The 21,082-nt window shown below is 47.7% G+C and overlaps 1 protein-coding gene across 4 annotated transcripts in view; it reads left to right on the top strand.

Annotated features, from left to right (window-relative positions):
• The window catches only part of OXR1 (oxidation resistance 1), a 660,539-nt gene that overhangs the window by 588,999 nt on the left and 50,458 nt on the right, over positions 1-21,082 (top strand). For 2 of the 4 annotated variants that reach the window (XM_075352960.1, XM_075352958.1), the window contains exon 11: positions 1,666-1,828. In XM_075352960.1, coding sequence (XP_075209075.1) covers positions 1,666-1,828 — 163 coding nt within the window. Of the gene's footprint in view, positions 1-1,665; positions 1,829-8,966; positions 9,152-21,082 lie in introns of those variants that run through there. The other 2 variants (XM_075352962.1, XM_075352961.1) reach the window with 1 other exon arrangement.

Here is a 21,082-nt window from a genome sequence, read left to right as displayed (position 1 = left end):
TGCTCCGGTTATGTGGTTGGCTGCATTGCTGATGTCATATCGGCAGCTGAGCTCAAACACTGGCTGCAGTGCTGTTGACGTGACGTCAGCGCTGCAGCCAATATCAGATGCCCAGAACAGCGAAGACTGAGCTGCACCCGGGAAGAGCACAGGACTTGCAGAAACTGGAACACATCTCAGAAGTTCTATGTCTGCGGTGCATGTGATCCGTCCGTCAGGCTTCAGTGACGACTGATGATCAAAGGCAGGGGCCAGCGGGGCGGGTGCAGGGGAGGAATCGGCCATTGTATTTAATGCTCTGCACACAATGGATGTGTAATACTTGATGTTCTCATGTCATTGTGCAGTAGAAATGTCTGGGTGACCTGATAAACACTGAAAGCCTCGGTGCAGCTTCCTGGCATAGTGGACAGTTTCCAGGGATACTGATCTCAGCAAATGCACTGGTTTTCTGGTTTTATTTAGCTACACCTTACACTAATGGAAGTCAGCGCTATGAAGGGTGTATGCAGTACGTACCCTTATATAGCCCCTGTTAAAAAAAAAATCAGGAGTCCTGGTGATAAACACGTCAACGGGTACAATCTGGTACAGATGTTGACATACCTTGAGTATCTTATGACTTTTCATTTTAGGTGTTTGTTGTTTTAAAGGGGTTTTCCACATGCAGCCAAGTGCACCCCAAACACTTGCAGGCTTGTAAAATAACACAGATGGCCCGCTCTTTTGCGCCCGCTCTTTTGCACATCCTAATTTGTGTGCAGTCAACGCCACATCACCGTTCCAGCCAATCGCTGGACTTGACGGGTCATACAGTCAACATCAGCAGTGTAACCGAGCTTCGTGGTTGGCTGCAGCGGTGTAGGGCAATCTCATTAATGGGCTGCAGTGGTGATGTGTGCTGTCGATATGACATCACTGCTGCATCCAAAATGGGAGACCGGAGCGGAGAGCTGGCGCTGGATCCGGGGAGGGAGAGTACGTCTTGGTTTTGCAACTCTTTGGGATGCACTTTGCTGACCGTGGAACACATCATTAGCTCAGCCACAAATCTGTAGCACAATCTTTACCTATGAAGATTTTTGTTGTGGGTTTTGCAGTGATTTTCTTGGTGTAGACAAACCTTTTTTTGTTAAGGCTAGCTGGGCAAGTGGGTGGCCGGGAGCAGAAAGGGGTGGGGGGGGGGTAGGGACTTAGTGTTTTATAATTACCTTTTTATTACATTGGCTGCTGGTTTTTCCAGAAACTGAATAACCAGTTTTATTCCATGTATCAAAGCTAACTGTTCTAAAAGGAACCTGCTGGCTGATGCACGATGCCTGTATCGGACACTGGCTGCACAATTTCAGCCATGTGTTTTCTCTGAAGCACTGCCGCTTTTCAGGGGAAAACTGTTTAATAGCCGTTGGGTACCAAGCCGCACCGGAGACTAGTCAGGGGCGAGTCCTCAGTGGTCTTCTCCCGCCCCCAGCCCTGGAGTGACAGCTCTCCCTGCGTGCCACATCAATCTTTCTGATTTATGGAAAGTTGGAGAAAAGTTTGGTCACGTGTGTCCATTTTTGCTTTGGGTCGAGGTCATTGTTACTGATTTTGGACAAAGTTTTATGTATTGGTATAAAGTCTTCTAGATTTGAACTTATTTTTTATTTTTTTTTTTCTCTTTAGAACAGACCACCTTTATTCCTTTTTCATTCAGTGGAGCCCGACGACTTATGCCGAAGAAATCGGAGAGTGCTCACGGGAGCCGGGATTTGTGGTCGTGAAGAGGAACGAGGATCCGGAGAGCTCCGAGGGGTCCGCCAATGACTCCTCCACAAGAATATGGGAGGTAGGGCACCTCAGTACATACACCTTTTACCCTGAATCTATGTGTCACTGCAGTGGTTATATATAAAAGCCATTGCTGCATTTTGTATAGCACGCTATAAGGACAAATGAGCAAATCTTAGCAAATTTTATAGCTTTTTTTTTTTTTTAAATTTGGGCGGGGGGGGGGGGGGCATATTTGCAGTATTAAGTCCAGTGGGATCATGACTTTTATTTCTGCATCCATTATTGTAAATGTATCACATAATGATCCATAATGAGAAAAATTAGTCTGTTGCAAACCACCCTGGACCTTGGTGCGCCCCTCCGAATGGCAGGTGGGTGCCGTTGTCTAGCTACACGACAAGACCATAATATAAATAAATTTTTTAAAAAAATTATATATATATTATATATAATTTCTCATCTAGAACAGATAAATTGGTAAGTGCAATGTTATTATTGGCCTAATGTGCTTTACGTTGTGCACTTGGACAACAGACGCACCAACAGTAGTGTGGGCTAAGCCCGGCCTATGGCAAATTCTCACTGACTTTGGTCATTGGTCAATATTGGGGATTGATAGCAGCAGTAATGGTTTCTATATATGACCCCATTTACTGTTTTATGTTTGTTTTTTTTCTTCTGTTTTTCCCCTCGTTTCATTTACATCGCCACATGTGTCTCATGTCTAAAGTTATTAACAGGAAAATGTGCATGATCCCTACACCCAGTAATGAATGGTGGCTCAGTGGTTAGCACTACAGTCTTGCAGCGCTGGGGTCCTGGATTCAAATCCCACCAAGGACAACATCTGCAAGGGGTCTGTCTGTTCTCCCCGTGTTTGCGTGGCTTTCCTCCGGGTTCTCCGGTTTCCTCCCATAGTCCAAAGACATACACATAGGGACTCTAGATTGTGAGCCCCAATGGGGACAGTTTTGCCAATGTATGTAAAGTGATATGGAATTAATAGCGCTATATAAATGACTTATTATTATTATTATTATTATTATTATTATTATTATTATTATTCAGTCACAATTTCATGAAGAATAACCCAGCTATGTGTTTATCACCTCAGGGAACCCGTGTGGGTGTAAAACCATGCAAATCTAGTATTAATAAATGACTTTTTATTAAAATAGGCTGCGTGTATGACGCCTTCGGCTATATTTGCACAGTATCGTGTATGCTAAGCTCAGAGTTGTGTGAGGGGCCGGTGCCGCACTCATGCACTGCGCTCCCTGCGGATGGCGTCGTACGTCTCGTCACTTATTTTACTAATCTTCCTGAAAGACGCTCTCATCCAAGAGAATCTGTGTAAATGAGACTCCGCTCAAATATGCTCATTATTTTGATTGGAGTGTCAGCTCAGTGTGAATTTGTTTCTCTTGAATGAGAAAATCATGGCACACTGAGAAGATGAAGAACAAAATTTCTTCACCTTCTCCATTCTGTGAGTCTGCGTAAATCGGACTGCACTCAGAAGTCATCAGAGTGCAGTCTGATTTCCATCCACCCATAAACTTGCATGAGTGAGTAGCATTCAATTTGTGTTGCAAATATATTGATTTTTCTTCTGCTGATTCAACATGAGAAAAGAAAAAGAAATCCTAGATCTTCACTGCATAATTGAATAACATTGGTTTAAGTGCACGCCAGTAAAAAAAAAATATCTGATGTTACGCTTCCGATTTTATATGCTAGTGTGAGTGAGCCTTAAAGCGCACCAATCACCAGGATTTTCCTATATAACTTAGCCAGTGCTATACTGGCACTATCAGGCCGATTCTATACATACCTTTAGTTGTCAGCTTGGATGTATAGGTTTTGAAATACAAGCAAGTAAAGTTTGTAAAATGAGCAGCTTTTTGATTGGTAGCAGCTGCCAATCACCTGATAGCTGGGGTGGGTATTCATAGTGATTCCCGCCCCCCTGCCTGTCTGTCCTCCCACAATCTGTAAAATGCTTCTATAACAGAATTCGCATAAATAAGAAAGTGGCTAGAATGACTTTTGCTGAGGTCATACCCATGTGACCAGAAGGGGCAGGGCCTCAGCCAACATAGCTGATACCAGGAAGAAACATTATTATTTTTCTGTTGGCTGAGGCCCTGCCCCTTCTGGTCACATGGGTATGACATTAGTACAGGTCCTTCTAGCCACTTATAGAAGAATTTTACTAACAGAATTAGCATAAATAACAGGCAGGGGGCAGGAATCACAATCAAACCCCACCCCAGCTATTAGCTAATCAGCAGCTGCTGCCAATCAAAAAGTTGCTCATTTTACAAACTTGCTTGTGTTACAAAACCTATACATCTGATTTCACAGCTATGGTATGTATGGAATCAGCCTGATAGTGCCAGTATAGCACTGGCTTTGGGTTATACAGGAAAATCCTGGTGATTAATGCACTTTAAAGAGTAACTCTGAATTTGGAGGACCCAACACACTCATGAATTGTTAGCAAAATACATACATTTCAAAGGGAAATGCTCCATGTGCAATGCTTCGATTCTCCTCTGGAGGTGCTGCAGGGTAGTTTAACACTTTCTGACAGATTTCAGCACAGAAAATAGTTGACTTCTGGGCCAAATAAGTTAAGGATCCCCGACAATTTTTTTTTTTTTTTTTTTTTTTTTTTAGTTTTCATTTTTTTTTTTTTTATAAATGTAATTTATTATTTTCCTCTGGTGCTTAAACCGATGGAGAGTGCAGTGTTTTTACCTTTTTTGATTCTTGCAATTTTTTTCTTTTGTTGCAGTTTAGTTTCATATTTTGTTAGAAGTTATCTGTAACAATTCTTTCGGGTACCGTATGTGCATTTTTTTTTTTTGCACTCTGGTACAAAATCCACATCCTAAATGACTTCAAATACTCTGTGTAAGTTTCTTATTGATTATAATGCCTTTTTCACCTTCCTTACTAAACTGCATGTATAAAGAAGCTATGATTCTGTTCTTCAGATATTTCTGCTAGGGAAAGGGGGGGGGGTGTTATCCCCCTCCCCCAAACACTCAAATCTAGGAATAATGAATTTGGGCAACAAACCCACTTGTATGATCATAATGTACCTCTTCCAAGCAGATTGTATGTAGTTTGCAGAAATCTGTTAAAGTTTTACTCAGACAGAGCCTCCACCCCATGTGTAATTATAAGGAAAAAGGAGACAGCTGCACTCTGTAGTGCTAAGCTATTTGGAACAATGAATATGGGAATATAGACATGCATTACTGTTATGAAAAACATGTAAAAAGTGAGATACTTGGCACACAAAAATGGCCAGATTTATGTGAGCCCAACAGCCAATGGCAAGGTGACCTCTTTTTGTTGGATCCCTATGAAACCAATAAAAAAAATATTAGTAGCAAAAAAGAGACTTTCACTCTGTAGTGGTAAGATGTGTAACAATGAATATGGGAATATAGACATGCATTACTGCTATGAAAAACATGTAAAAATTTAGATACTTGGCACACAAAAATGGCCAGATTTATGTGAGCCCAACAGCCAACACCAAAGCAACCTCTTTTGGGTTAAAAAAAACCTTGTAGTCTTTTTCTTAGATTACAGGGTCATACCTTCTGATTGAGCACGCCTGCTCTTCAGCCTCAGGCTATCTTAATTCTCTTCATTTGCAGGTTCCTGTCCACCCATAAATTGTAAGTTTTTTTTTTTTTTTATTTTTTTTTTAACCCAAAGAGGCATTAGTTTGATAGGGACCCAACAAAAAGGTTCCCTTGCCATTAGCTGTTGGGCTCACATAAAACTGGCCATTTTTGTGTGCTAAGTATCTCAATTATTACATGTTTTTCATCGCAGTAATGCATGTCTATATTCCCATATTCATTATTACACATATGCAATGGTCTCCTTTTTGCTACTATGTTTCATGCTCAGTTTGTACCCGTTCACATTAGAAAGATAAGATGTGCCATCAGTCTTTTTCTTTGATTACACCCTTAGATATAGATGTATGTGGATGAGTCCTATGCCTTGCAGAGTTGCTGTGGATTTGCGGCATGTATTGCCGTGCTATGGATTACACATTCACAGTGCGGCTCAATTTACACTGGGGATTTTCTCTGTTGCGCATGGCTGGAATTTTAGTAAAATCACCTCCACAATACTAATGCTGTAATACGCATATGCTCTGAGTGCACGTGTCCTCAGGACCCCTCTGTGACCACATGTGTGGACATTTACAGTAGATGCTTGCCAGTGTCTTCTGCATTTTCCATATGCAGAGATTTTATATGATGGCCTTGGTGTCGCTCTGATATGTCCACAGCTTTACCACAGGCCGTGCTACAATGTCACACCAACATCTTTCTTATCTTCATTTACTGTGCTGACTTTGTCTCTGTTATCAGCCATCTCTGGCTGGGGAGAAGTTGACTGTTGTCCTATAAGTTCACATAAAGAAAGCTGAAGACTTGTGATCCAGTGATGGCTCCGGTCAGGTCTTTATCTTCCCAGAACTTTCCAAATACCTGAATGGTGATTGCAAACTTCTGTGCAGCCCTCATGTATCTGCTCGCGTTCTGTACATTTCTGCTCCGTCTTTTGGACACAACCTTTAGGGTTTGTGCTCACGTTTAAGTATTTGGTGCAGATTTTTCCCACTCAGTAATATGGGTGAAATCTGCAGCAAAGTGTGTGTGTGTGTATGTATGTATGTGTATGTATGTATGTATGTATGTGTATGTATGTATGTGTGTGTGTGTATAATATATGCATGTGTGTGTATATGTACATGTATGTGTGTGTATGTGATATATATATATATATATATATATATATATATATATATATATATATATATATATATATATATATATATATATATATATATATATATATATAATATTACAATATACATGCCGCAGATTTAAATGTGCATAAAAGACTTAAAGGGAACCAATCACCAGGATTTTCGTATAGAAGCTAAAGCCAGTGCTATACTGGCACTATCAGGCTGAGTCTATACATACCTGTAGTGGTCAGCTCTGACATTTAGGTTTTGAATTCCAAGAAAGTGAAGTTTGTAAAATGAGCAGCTTGTGGAGTGACAGTTGCACTGGAGCAGATCATATATTCATAGTTATCCCCTCCCCCTGATAGAATTAGCATAAGTATTATACAAACTATTCACTTTGTCTCTTGCAGGACCTGTGTGAGGTCCTACCCATGTGACCTGGTATCCAGCTTTGGTGGCTGAGGCCCAACCCCTTCTGGTCACATGGGTATGACATCACACAGGTCCTGCAACGGACAAAGTGAATCGTTTGTATAATACTTATGCTAATTATAACAGGGGGAGGGGATAACTATGAATATATTATCTGCTCCAGTGCAGCTGTCACTCAAGAAGCAGCTCATTTTATAAACTTCACTTTCTTGGATTTCCAAGCCTAAACATCCGAGCTGACCACTGCAGGTATGTATAGAGTCAGCCTGATAGTGCCAGTATAGCACTGGCTTTAGCTTCTATACGAAAATCCTGGTGCTTGGTTTCCTTTATCGTGTGCAGTTTTCTGGATTCTCATGGACTTTACTGCCATAAGGATCCACTTCAGGCTTTGTGACAAATCTGCACTGCAAAGATGCATATAAATGCAATGTGTGCACCCAGCGTTGAGCAACAAAATCTGCAGTGTGTGATTTCACCTGTAAAGTTCTTCAACTGCCCCATTCATAGGAAACTACGTCCTCCAGATAAGTGGGCAAGAGCTTAAGATGGTCATGTGAATTCGCCATCAAGAGGGCAGGGATTTTGTATGGACATTTCAGTTTTCTCCTCATACTAGATAGAGATTTGGTCAGTAAGGTGACCCCCCCCCCCCCCCCCCCCCCCCAATCCATAGGATAGGGGGGGTATTCTGCGGATTGCTGGGGTCTACCAGTTAGGACTCCCATTGATCTCCAGAAAGTGGCTCTGCAGAGCTTTGTCTCGAATGAAGGAAAGGTGCACATGCGCAACAGTGGCTCCATTTCCAGTCTATGGGACTAGTCGAGAAAGCAGAGTTTGGCGTTCAGCCACATTTGGCCATCCTAGTGACAATGGATTGAGTGGAGGCCGAGCGTGTGCACCACCTCTGCAGAAACTGATCTCTGGGATTGAGAGCCTCACTCTTGGGATTATTGGGTTTCACCCTCATTGATATGCCCAATCCATGGAGTAAGGAGAGGGGTAACTTGCTACCTTGTGAATAAAGCTTTAGGTGGGGAGACACAAAAGGATGTCGCTGAACCTGCATATAATCATCCTGGGTATATATAAATATACATTTTCTTTGGGCTTAAATGTGATACCTTGCCACCAGAGATGTTGTGCAGCATTTTACAGAATCCCCAAAAAAAACAGACTGAAAATTAACCATCGCGGCAAAGTGGTGCAACACAAGTAAATAAGATATTTGCCCCGATTTTATAGCAATGAAAGAAATTACTGAGGAGTCTGAATATATCATCCAAGGGAGCTAGGGCTCTCTAGGCTGATAACAGAGAGCAATAGTGTGCAATAACAATCACCTCAACTGCAGGGTGATGGTCTGCCAGTCTAGCCTCTCCGTATACTGCTGTATATAGTTTTGTGATTCTTGTGTATATTTAGTGTGTGAATTGCATTTCTCGGCGGCTCCGGCTTCATTATGGAGATGAATGAGGCTTTCTTCCTGGACATTGGGGCCGTTGTCCTCCTCCCTGATGGCTCTGGGAATGGCGTGTAATCTGATTTTTGTGCCTGTGATTTCTCCATGTCTTGTTTGCTCTCCTCACACTCCTGCACAATGTATATGCTCAGCCTTAGGAAGCCAAGGTGATTTAGTCCTGCCTTATTTAACCCTTTGCAATTGACACATTGTGCAGCAGAATTGCTGTTTTTGCTGTCTAACCCGCTGTCGCGGTGTTTATTTTTCTTTGATCCCTTTTGATCTTTTAGCAGATTTGGATTGCAGATCGAGATAACGGGATCCTGTGTTATCAATGCACACAATGCCTCCTGCAGCTCGTGCCCGTGCACTGCCCCTTTAAATATCACTCTCTCTTTTTACTGAGTCATCTGCACTCCAACCAAACTGTGATTACAGCCGGCCCCCTAATGGGAAGCCGGGCTGCTGAGTGGCTGGCGGGCCTGTCAGTCACTGGAGGGCAGCTGTGGGGTTAGTGTGTCCCAGCAGAGCTGTGTACATAGTGGGAGCTGATGGAGGAGCGGAGCATGTGCGCACACTGCTCCCATGTCTGCCAGTGACCCCCTGCCCGCACTCACAGGGAGATGTCTCGCTTTTGGTATGGCAAGAAATCGAGGAAGCACCAGACGGCCAATCACAAGTACTCCCTGGTAAACGGCTGCCGGGCGCCCCTGCTCTGGATTTGGGCTTGCAGCTGCAGGATTTGGCTGTGAAAGTTGTGTTTTTTGTTGTCGCTACATTGTTTTTTGTTACATTTGTGTTTAGCAGTGAAAGACATTGTATGAAGAGTGGTCAGGGGCTGGATGTGCAGGGAGGGACCATAGAGCCATCGTGTGTGTGTGTGTGTGTGTGTGTGTGTGTGTGTGTGTGTGTTTTATATGTGTATATATGTATGTGTGTTTTTTTGGGTTAGAGGATTTATTTTGCATATTTGCTGTGTTTGAAAATAGAATGATTGGGGGGGGGAATAAGATATAGAAATCTAGATTGATATGCACAAAGAGCACATGGTGAGCTGTCATTTAGATGTGGAGAAAAAAAAAAATCAATATAAGGAACAAATTGTACAGAAGTTGCAGGCAAGTTACATAACCCTAAAACATTTTGCGGCTGTCACTGGAGGTCGCAGGTCACAAGGTGACACAAAATTGTGTATGAAAAAAAAAAGTAACTAGCAAAAAAAAAAAAAGTGTATACAAATGACCTGGAATCTGGGTCAGAGCTTCAGGATCTGGCGGATTCTCCTTACCTGGATCTCCTACACCCAGACCTCATCCATCACATTTGACAGATCTGGCCAAACTGATATCTTTTAGCTCCTATTTTTACCAAATGCCCCGTCACACACAACAAGATCGCTAATGAGATCGTTGCTGCGTCACCGCAGCAGTGATCCCGTTATGTGTGACACCGACCAGCGATCAGGCCCCTGCTGTGAGGTCGTTGCAGAATGGTCCAGGCCATTTTCTTCAAAGGCGATGTCCTGCTGGGCAGGACACATCGCTGTGTGAGACACTGTGTGACAGGGTCACAGTGACTGCTGAGATCGTTATATAGGTCGCTACTGTGACCTGTATTGTTCCTGCATTGCTGGTAAGGTCTGACTGTGTGACATCTCACCTGCGATCCCTATCGGGTAGCATCGTTTTCGGGATCGCTGGTAAGCCGCTAAATGTGATGGGGGCTTAAGGGTATGTTTTTAGCCAGGCCTCTCTGATACTTCAGATATGCAAATTAAAAAAAAAACAAAACAAAAACTGGATGCACTCACACTGGTGTATGGCCAGTATATAACTCTGAAAAGTGCTATCCAATGTTTTATGGCTCAGTGCCTATTAGCACCTTTTTTATTTTATTTTAATTTATTTATTTGTGTGTTCCTCTTCCCCTCCCCATTACACGGGGGGAAAAAAAATCACAGCATTCTGTGAGAGGCTCTGCAAATCTGATCACTCACACCAATACAAGTCTGTGTGAAACATCAGACTGCAGTAATGTCTCCTGATTGCAGTCCGATATCCACGGAGAAGATGAAGAAATGAATCTCTCCTTCTTCCCCCTCACCTGTAATCTTATAGAATCAGAGCACAATGACGCTCACTCACCCACACACTCTGCTGCAAGCATATTGGATGCTAAATGACTGGGTGAACTCTCCCTCTGACATCTTCACCTTTTCTTTGTCGCTCCTTATTGGGAGACCCAGACAATTGGGTGTATAGCTATGCCTCCGGAGGCCACACAAAGTATTACACTAAAAGTGTAAAGCCCCTCCCCTTCAGCCTATACACCCCCCGTGCTGCCACGGGCTCATCAGTTTTTATGCTTTGTGCGAAGGAGGCAGACATCCACGCATAGCTCCACAGCTTAGTCAGCAGCAGCTGCTGACTATGTCGGATGGAAGAAAAGAGGGCCCATAACAGGGCCCCCAGCATGCTCCCTTCTCACCCCACTCTTGTCGGCGGTGTTGTTAAGGTTGAGGTACCCATTGCGGGTACGGAGGCTGGAGCCCACATGCTGCTTTCCTTCCCCATCCCTCAATTAGGGCTCTGGGTGAAGTGGGATCCTTTCGGTCTCCAGGCACAGGAGACCGTGCTCCATCCACAGCTCCTGAGGACCATGCTGGATAGGAGCCGAGTATCGTTCAGGGACATGGCCCTGCTACTTTGAGGTACTCTGTGTCCCCGTGGGGACCGCGCACAGCAACACTCCAGCATTGCTGGGTGTGCTAGTGCACCGGGGACAGCAGCGCTGACTGCGTTTGTGCCATTACACACTTCAGCGTCGCTGAGTGTGTTCGTGTAGGGGGACTGCCGCGCTGACCGCCGCTGCCATGGTTATCACTGCGGCGCAGCTGGGACTGTTAGTGCGCCGGGGACTTCCGCGCCGACCGCGCTTATACGGCGGCCGCGCTTATCACTCGAGTCCCCGGCTTTTGCGGCCTAGTCTCGTTTTCTTCCCGCCCCCAGCCCTGCCAATCAGGGGAAGGGCGGGACGCTGTACAGGACGGCAGCACTGAGGGCTGGAGCATGCTTTGCATACTCCACCCCCCTCACTCTGCACAGTGGGGCACCAGTTCCCGCACTTTTCTGGGTCACGCCCACGGCTCCCTCCTCTCCTCAGGACGCCGGCAGCCATTCCTCTCAGCTCTGCTAACGCTGGAGAGGAGAGACAAGCTCAGGGAGACCCAGGCAGGAATTCTGGTGCCCACACAACCGCTTTGCGCAGGCGGTAAGCAGCACCTCAGGTGCTGGCCCCACTAGTGCAGAAGTGTACTTATAGATTATGATTATAGACTATACTTTACACTGTATGGTGCACTGTTGATTTTTGTCTGTATACCCTCCTGTATTGCTCAGAGGAGACAACAGCATGTCGTCCGCAAATAGCAAGGGTGCCAAAGCACAGACTTACTATGCTGCCTGTGCAGCATGTACGGCTATACTGCCGGCAGGTTCCACTGACCCTCATTGTGTGCAATGCTCGGCCCCTGTGGCACTTTCTCAGCCGGAGCCTCTGCTAAGGGTGTCCCAGGGAGAACCACCTGTTAACACTGTCCAGGTGACAGGGACGGAGTTTGCAGTTTTTACTGAAAGACTTTCTGAGACTATGGCTAAGATATTAGAAGCCTTGCAGTCCAGGCCGGCATCTCAAGCCAGGGGCACTGTGGAATCATTGCCCCCTGGTCCCCCTCAGTTGGAACAGCAATGTCCTCCCGGGGTGTCTCATGGATCCCAGGGTGAGGTCTCTGACACGGACCGCAGCCCCAGACCGATTAAGCGAGCTCGCTATGATATCCCCTCGACATCATCACAATGTTCAGGGTCTCAGCGAGAGGACTCTCTGTATGATGAAGCGGAGGTAGATGATCAGGATTCTGATCCTGAAGCCGCTCTCAACCTTGATACTCCTGATGGGGACGCCATAGTGAATGATCTTATTGCGTCCATCAATGAAATGTTGGATATTTCTCCCTCAGCTCCTCCAGTGGAGGAGTCAGCCTCTCAGCAGGAGAAATTCCGTTTCAGGTTTCCCAAGCGTACAAAGAGTATGTTTCTGGACCACTCTGACTTCAGAGAGGCAGTCCAGAAACACCGAGCTTGTCCAGATAAGCGTTTTTCCAAGCGCCTTAAGGATACACGTTACCCTTTCCCCCCTGACGTGGTCAAGGGCTGGACTCAGTGTCCCAAGGTGGATCCTCCAATCTCCAGACTTGCAGCTAGATCCATAGTTGCAGTGGAAGATGGAGCTTCACTCAAGGATGCCACTGACAGACAGATGGAGCTCTGGTTGAAATCCATCTATGAAGCTATCGGCGCGTCTTTTGCTCCAGCATTCGCAGCCGTATGGGCACTCCAAGCTATCGCAGCTGGTCAGGCGCAAATTGACGCACTCACACGTACGTCTGCGCCGCAGGTGGCGTCCATAACCTCTCAAACGTCGGCATTTGCGTCCTACGCTATTAATGCTGTCTTGGACTCTGCGAGCCGTACGGCGGTTGCAGCCGACAATTCGGTGGCAATACGCAGGGCCTTGTGGCTGCGGGAATGGAAGGCAGATTCGGCTTCCAAAAAGTGCTTAACTGGATTGCCATTTTCTGGCGACCGTTTGTTTGGTGAGAGATTGGATGAAATCATCAAACAATCCAAGGGAAAGGAAACATCCTTACCCCAGGCCAAACCAAAAACACCCCAACAGAGGAGGGGACAGTCGAGGTTTCGGTCCTTTCGGAGTGCGGGCAGGTCCCAATTCTCCTCGTCCAAAAGGCCGCAGAAGGATCAGAGGAACTCCGACGCATGGCGGTCTAAATCACGCCTAAAAAGACCGCCGGAGGTGCCGCTACTAAGGCGGCTTCCTCATGACTTACGGCCTCCTCACACCGCATCCTCGGTCGGTGGCAGGCTCTCCCGCTTTTGCGACACCTGGCTGCCACAAGTAAAAGACCGTTGGGTGAGAGACCTTTTGTCTCACGGTTACAGGATAGAGTTCAGCTCTCGTCCTCCGTCTCGATTCTTCAGAAGATCTCCGCCTCCCGAGCGAGCCGCGGCTCTTCTGCAGGCGGTGGGCACTCTGAAGGCAGAAGGAGTGGTGGTCCCGGTTCCTCTTCAGCAACAGGGTCACGGTTTCTACTCCAACCTGTTTGTGGTTCCAAAGAAGGACGGGTCCTTCCGTCCTGTTTTGGACCTAAAACTGCTCAACAAACACGTAAGGACCAGGCGGTTCCGGATGGAATCCCTCCGCTCAGTCATCGCCTCAATGTCCCAAGGAGATTTCCTAGCATCGATCGATATCAAGGATGCTTATCTCCACGTACCAATTGCTCCAGAGCATCAGCGCTTCTTGCGCTTCGCCATAGGAGACGAACACCTTCAGTTCGCGGCACTGCCGTTCGGCCTGGCGACAGCCCCAAGGGTTTTCGCAAAGGTCATGGCTACAGTAGTTGCGGTCCTCCACTCTCAGGGTCACTCAGTGATACCTTACTTAGACGATCTGCTGGTCAAGGCACCCTCTCAAGAGGCATGCCAACACAGCCTCAACGTTACTCTGGAGATTCTCCAGAGTTTCGGGTGGATCATCAATTTTCCAAAGTCAAATCTGACACCGGTCCAATCGCTGACATATCTTGGCATGGAGTTTCATACTCTTCCAGCGATAGTGAAGCTTCCGCTGGACAAACAGCGTTCACTACAGACAGGGGTGCAATCTCTCCTTCAAGGTCGGTCACACCCCTTGAGGCGCCTCATGCACTTCCTGGGGAAGATGGTGGCAGCAATGGAAGCAGTCCCTTTCGCGCAGTTTCACCTGCGTCCACTTCAATGGGACATCCTACGCAAGTGGGACAGGATGCCGACGTCCCTAGACAGGAACGTCTCCCTCTCTCAGGCAACCAAAGCTTCCCTTCGGTGGTGGCTTCTTCCCACCTCATTATCGAAGAGGAAATCCTTCCTACCCCCATCCTGGGCGGTGGTCACGACGGACGCGAGTCTGTCAGGGTGGGGAGCAGTTTTTCTCCACCACAGGGCTCAGGGTACGTGGACTCAGCAAGAGTCCTCACTTCAGATCAATGTTCTGGAGATCAGGGCAGTGTATCTTGCCCTAAAAGCGTTCCAGCAGTGGCTGGAAGGCAAGCAGATCCGAATTCAGTCGGACAACTCCACAGCGGTGGCTTACATCAACCACCAAGGTGGGACACGCAGTCGGCAAGCCTTCCAGGAAGTCCGGCGGATTCTGCTGTGGGTGGAAGCCACAGCATCCACTGAATTCTGCGGCCCTCAACCTGACTGTGTGGCCATTGAGTCCTGGATCCTAGCGTCTTCAGGATTATCTCAAGAGGTCATTGCCACTATGAGACAGGCTAGGAAACCAACGTCCGCCAAGATCTACCACAGGACGTGGAAAATATTCCTGTCGTGGTGCTCTGCTCAGGGGTTTTCTCCCTGGCCATTTGCCTTGCCCACTTTTCTGTCCTTTCTTCAATCCGGATTGGAAAAGGGTTTGTCGCTAGGCTCCCTTAAGGGACAAGTCTCTGCGCTCTCTGTGTTTTTTACAGAAGCGCCTTGCCAGACTCCCACAGGTACGCACGTTCCTGCAAGGGGTTTGTCACATCGTCCCTCCTTACAAGCGGCCGTTAGAACCCTGGGATCTGAACAGGGTGCTGATGGTTCTTCAGAAACCACCGTTCGAGCCAATGAGGGATATTTCACTCGCACGCCTTTCGCAGAAAGTGGTTTTTCTAGTAGCAGTCACCTCACTTCGGAGAGTGTCTGAGTTGGCAGCGTTATCATGCAAAGCTCCTTTCCTGGTGTTTCACCAGGACAAGGTGGTTCTGCGTCCGGTTCCGGAATTCCTCCCTAAAGTGGTATCCCCTTTTTCATCTCAATCAGGACATCTCCTTACCCTCGTTTTGTCCTCATCCAGTTCACCAATGTGAAAAGGATTTGCACTTGTTAGATCTGGTGAGAGCACTCAGACTCTACATTTCTCGTACGGCGCCCCTGCGCCGCTCGGATGCACTCTTTGTCCTTGTCGCTGGCCAGCGTAAAGGGACACAAGCTTCCAAGTCAACCCTGGCTCGGTGGATCAAGGAACCAATTCTCGAAGCTTACCGTTCCTCGGGGCTTCCGGTTCCCTCAGGACTGAAGGCCCATTCTACCAGGGCCGTGGGAGCGTCCTGGGCCTTGCGACACCAGGCTACGGCTCAGCAGGTGTGTCAGGCAGCTACCTGGTCGAGCCTGCACACTTTCACGAAACACTATCAGGTGCATACCTATGCTTCGGCAGATGCCAGCCTAGGTAGGCGAGTCCTTCAGGCGGCAGTTGCCCACCTGTAGGACGGAGCCGTTACGGCTCTATTATGAGGTATTATTTACCCACCCAGGGACTGCTTTTGGACGTCCCAATTGTCTGGGTCTCCCAATAAGGAGCGACAAAGAAGAAGGGAATTTTGTTTACTTACCGTAAATTCCTTTTCTTCTAGCTCCAATTGGGAGACCCAGCACCCGCCCCTGTTTTTTGTATACACATGTTGTTCATGTTAAATGGTTTCAGTTCTCCGATATTCCTTCGGATTCAATTTACTTTAAACCAGTTTATAATTTTTTCCTCCTTCGGGCTTTTGCACCAAAACTGATGAGCCCGTGGCAGCACGGGGGGTGTATAGGCTGAAGGGGAGGGGCTTTACACTTTTAGTGTAATACTTTGTGTGGCCTCCGGAGGCATAGCTATACACCCAATTGTCTGGGTCTCCCAATTGGAGCTAGAAGAAAAGGAATTTACGGTAAGTAAACAAAATTCCCTTCTTTCTGATGCTGCTCCGGTCCTGCGGCGCCATCTTGGGCCCATATCTTCTGATCTTCGGAAGTTACGTCACAAGATCTCAATAAACGTCTGAGAGCCAGAATGAGGCTCTCATAGACTTGTATTGAGTTGTGAACTCCAGCCCATATGAAAAAAAAATTGCAAAGTTTTCCCTATCCACTACAATGTTATTCACAAACAGCACACAAAAGGCATCCGTGTGTGTGATTGTTCATGAACACTTAGGCTATGTGTGCACAGTGCGTTTTTCGGGTGCATTTTTGTGCGTTTTTGGGGTCAATGACTGTCCGCACACAACTTTTTTTTTTTCTTTTTCTTTTTTTACGCTGCGTTTTTGAGCTTAAAAAAAAAAAAAAAAAAAAATGGACGTCCATTCTTTCCTGCATTTTTCCCCCCCCCATGCAATGCATTGGAAAAACACAGAGAAAAAAAGTATCAAAATTCGGTAAAACGTGTGTTTTTTTACCATTTTTTTTTTTTTTTTGCATGTTTTTGCCTTGGGTGCGTTATGCGTTTTTGTGCGTTTTTAGCAGGCAAAAACGTAGCGTCAAAAAAGCGCTCAGTGCGCACATAGCCTAACTTAGGCTGTGTTCATACTTTGCTTCTTTCATGCAGATTAAAAAAACGCTTTTGCTGATATTGTAAAAAGCAATCAGATTTCAGAAATCTCAAACCAGATTGCTTTTTTTTTTCTTTCTTACAAATGGAAACTGCTGCATTTTTGGAAAAAAAGCAGCATGTTCCTTTTTTTTTTTTTTTTTTTTTCCTTTAAATGAAACTTTCTTCGGCGCTCTATTGGGAGACCCAGACGATTGGGTGTATAGCACTGCCTCCGGAGGCCACACAAAGCAATTACACTAAAAAGTGTAAGGCCCCTCCCCTTCTGGCTATACACCCCCAGTGGGATCACTGGCTCACCAGTTTTCTGCTTTGTGCGAAGGAGGTCAGACATCCACGCATAGCTCCACTGTTTGTAGTCAGCAGTAGCTGCTGGCTATATCGGATGGAAGAAAAGAGGGCCCATATGGGGCCCCCAGCATGCTCCCTTCTCACCCGCGGTGGTGCTTGTAAGGTTGAGGTACCTATTGCTGGTACAGAGGCTGGAGCCCACATGCTGTTTTCCTTCCACATCCCCTGGAGGGCTCTGTGGAAGTGGGATCTTGCCGGCCCCCAAGCCCTGGGGCCGGGCTCCATCCACAGACCCAGAGAACCTGCTGGATTTGGAGCGGGAGTGCCGTTCAGGGACAAGGCCCTGCAACTTTCAGGTACTCTGTGTCCCCGGCAGGCACGGACACTCTCAAGGCTTGCTGAGCGTTATAGTGCGCCGGGGACAGTAGCGCTGTGCACTGGGGTTAGGTCACTGCAGCTTTGCTGAGTGACGTTACAGGTTGGGAACTACTGCGCCGACCGCTCCTGGAGCGGCGGCGCAGCTGCGACTTGTGGTACGCCGGGGACTTTGCGCCGACCGCACTTTTACGGCGGCGGCGCTTCTAACTTTAGCCCCCGGCTTCTGCGGCCTAGCGCCGCTTCGTTCCCGCCCCCACCCTGTCAATCAGGGTAGGGGAGAGACGCTGCTCAATAGGCAGCGCCGAGGGCTGGAGCTTTATTTACATGCTCCAGCCCTCTCACTAGGCACAGTGGGAAGCAGGCTTCCCGCTCTTCGTCTGTATACGCCCAGGGCCCGCCCCCCCTCTCCACAAGGACGCCGGCAGCCATTACACATGCGGTCTGGCTGGGGAAAGGCAGCAGGCTCTGGGAGACCCAGACTAAAGGGATTTCGGCGCCCACACACCCGCTCATAAGCGGGCGGTAAGCAGCACTTTAGTGCTGGCCCCACTAGTGCCTCAGTGTTATATTAGTGTACTTTTTTCTTGGTACCATATATATATATATATATAGTTGCACTGTAAGGTCGCTTCTTGGCTGGACACCCTGTACTGCTCTGAGGAAGCAGCAACATGTCATCCGCAAAACGCAAGGGTGCCAAGGCACAGGCTGTGTACACTGTTTGTACTGCATGTGGGGCTGATCTACCGGCAGGCTCCAATGACTCACATTGTGTGCAATGTTCAGTCCCAGTGGCACTTCGTCAGCCAGAGCCTAATGTGGTGGTAGCCCAGGCAGAGACGCCTGTGAACCCTGCCCCGGTGACGGGGACAGACTTTGCAGTTTTTGCTGATAAAATGTCTGTGACTATGACAAAAATCCTGGAGACCTTGCAGTCCAGGCCAGTTACTCAGACCATGGACACTGCTGTGTCTATGCTCTCCGGTCCCCCTCAGTTGGAACTAATCCGTGCTCCAAGGGGGTCTCAAGCATCACAGGCTGAAGTCTCTGACTCAGATGACAGTCCCAGGCAGCCTAAGCGAGCTCGCTGGGAAAGACCCTCCAAGTCATCACACTGCTCAGGGTCTCAACGAGAAGAGTCTCTCTGTGATGAGACTGAGGACGGTGGTCAGGATTCTAATCCTGAGGCCCCTCTCAATCTGGATGCCCCTGATGGTGACGCCATGGTTAATGACCTTATATCGGCAATTAATAGACTGTTGGATATTTCTCCCCCAGCCCCTTCTGCAGAGGAGGCAGCTGCACAGCAGGAGAAGTTCCATTTCCTGTATCCCAAGCGTAAATTAAGTGCTTTTTTGGACCACTCTGACTTCAGAGAATCGATCCAGAAACACGACGCTCATCCAGACAAGCGTTTCTCTAAACGTTCTAAGGATACCCGTTATCCTTTTCCCTCTGAGGTGGCCAAACGCTGGACCCAGTGTCCAAAGGTGGATCCCCCAATTTCCAAGCTTGCGGCTAGATCCATAGTCGCAGTAGAGGATGGCGCTTCACTTAAAGATGCCAACGACAGACAGATGGACCTTTGGTTGAAATCTGTCTACGAAGCTATCGGCGCGTCGTTTGCTCCAGCATTCGCGGCCGTGTGGGCACTCCAAGCTATTTCAGCTGGTTTAGCACAGGTGGATGCTATCATACATCCAGCAGTACCGCAGGTGGCGTCCCTAACTTCGCAAATGTCTGCGTTTGCGACCTATGCTATCAATGCTGTCCTAGAATCTACGAGCCATACCGCTATGGCGTCCGCCAATTCCGTGGTTTTGCGCAGAGCCTTGTGGTTAAAGGACTGGAAAGCAGATGCTGGTTCCAAAAAATGCTTAACCAGCTTGCCATTATCTAGAGACAGACTGTTTGGTGAGCCATTGGCTGAAATCATAAAACAGTCCAAGGGTAAGGACTCTTCCTTACCACAGCCCAGAGCAAGTAAACCTCAACAGAAAAAGTGGCAGTCGAGGTTTCGGTCCTTTCGAGGCTCGGGCAAGGCCCAATTCTCCTCGTCCAAAAGGACTCAGAAAGAACAAGGGAGCTCAGATTCCTGGCGGGCTCACTCACGCCCCAGGAAAGCAAATGGAGGAACCGCTTCCAAAGCGGCTACCTCATGACTTTCGGCCTCCTCCCTCCGCATCCTCGGTCGGTGGCAGGCTCTCCCGCTTTTGCGACATTTGGCTGTCACAGGTCAAAGACCGGTGGGTAACAGACATTTTGTCTCGCGGGTACAGAATCGAGTTCAGTTCTCGACCTCCACTTCGGTTCTTCAGAACCTCCCCACACCCCAACCGAGCAGATGCCCTGCTGCAGGCGGTGGACTCTCTAAGAGCAGAAGGAGTCGTGATCCCTGTCCCCCCTCTGGAACGGGGGCGAGGATTTTACTCCAATCTCTTTGTGGTTCCAAAGAAGGACGGCTCCTTCCGTCCTGTTCTGGACCTAAAACTGCTCAACAAGCATGTGAACGCCAGGCGGTTCCGGATGGAATCCCTCCGCTCAGTCATTGCCTCAATGTCTCAAGGAGATTTCCTAGCATCAATAGACATCAAAGATGCTTATCTCCACGTGCCGATTGCTACAGAGCACCAACGCTTTCTACGCTTCGTGATAGGAGACGACCATCTTCAGTTCGTAGCTCTGCCATTTGGTCTGGCGACAGCCCCTCGGGTGTTCACCAAGATCATGGCGGCAGTGGTAGCAGTCTTGCACTCTCACGGACACTCTGTGATCCCTTACTTGGACGATCTACTGGTCAAGGCACCCTCTCAAAAGGCATGCCAACTCAGCCTGAATGTTGCACTGGAGACTCTCCAGGCGTTCGGGTGGATCATCAACTTCCCAAAGTCAAATCTGTCACCGACCCAATCACTAACGTATCTTGGCATGGAGTTTCATACTCTCTCAGCGATAGTGAAGCTTCCGCTGGACAAGCAGCGGTCTCTACAGACTGGGGTGCAGGCTCTCCTTCAAAGTCAGTCGCACTCCTTAAGACGCCTCATGCACTTCCTCGGGAAGATGGTGGCGGCAATAGAGGCGGTTCCGTTTGCGCAGTTTCATCTGCGTCCACTTCAATGGGACATTCTCCGCCAATGGGACGGGAAGTCAACATCCCTGGACAGGAAAGTCTCCCTTTCCCAGACGGCCAAGGACTCTCTGCAGTGGTGGCTCCTTTCCACCTCATTATCACAGGGAAGATCCTTCCTACCACCGTCCTGGGCGGTGGTCACGACAGACGCGAGTCTGTCAGGGTGGGGAGCAGTGTTTCTCCACCACAGGGCTCAGGGTACGTGGACTCAGCAGGAGTCCACCCTTCAGATCAATGTTCTGGAAATCAGAGCAGTGTATCTTGCCCTACTAGCCTTCCAACAGTGGCTGGAAGGGAAGCAGATCCGAATTCAATCGGACAACTCCACAGCGGTGGCATACATCAA

The sequence above is a fragment of the Anomaloglossus baeobatrachus genome, chromosome 6 (assembly GCF_048569485.1).
Source record: "Anomaloglossus baeobatrachus isolate aAnoBae1 chromosome 6, aAnoBae1.hap1, whole genome shotgun sequence".
In the NCBI taxonomy this organism is placed as follows: domain Eukaryota; kingdom Metazoa; phylum Chordata; class Amphibia; order Anura; family Aromobatidae; genus Anomaloglossus; species Anomaloglossus baeobatrachus.
Note: the sequence above shows the minus strand (reverse complement) of the source record. Positions and strands in the feature narration are given on the sequence as shown.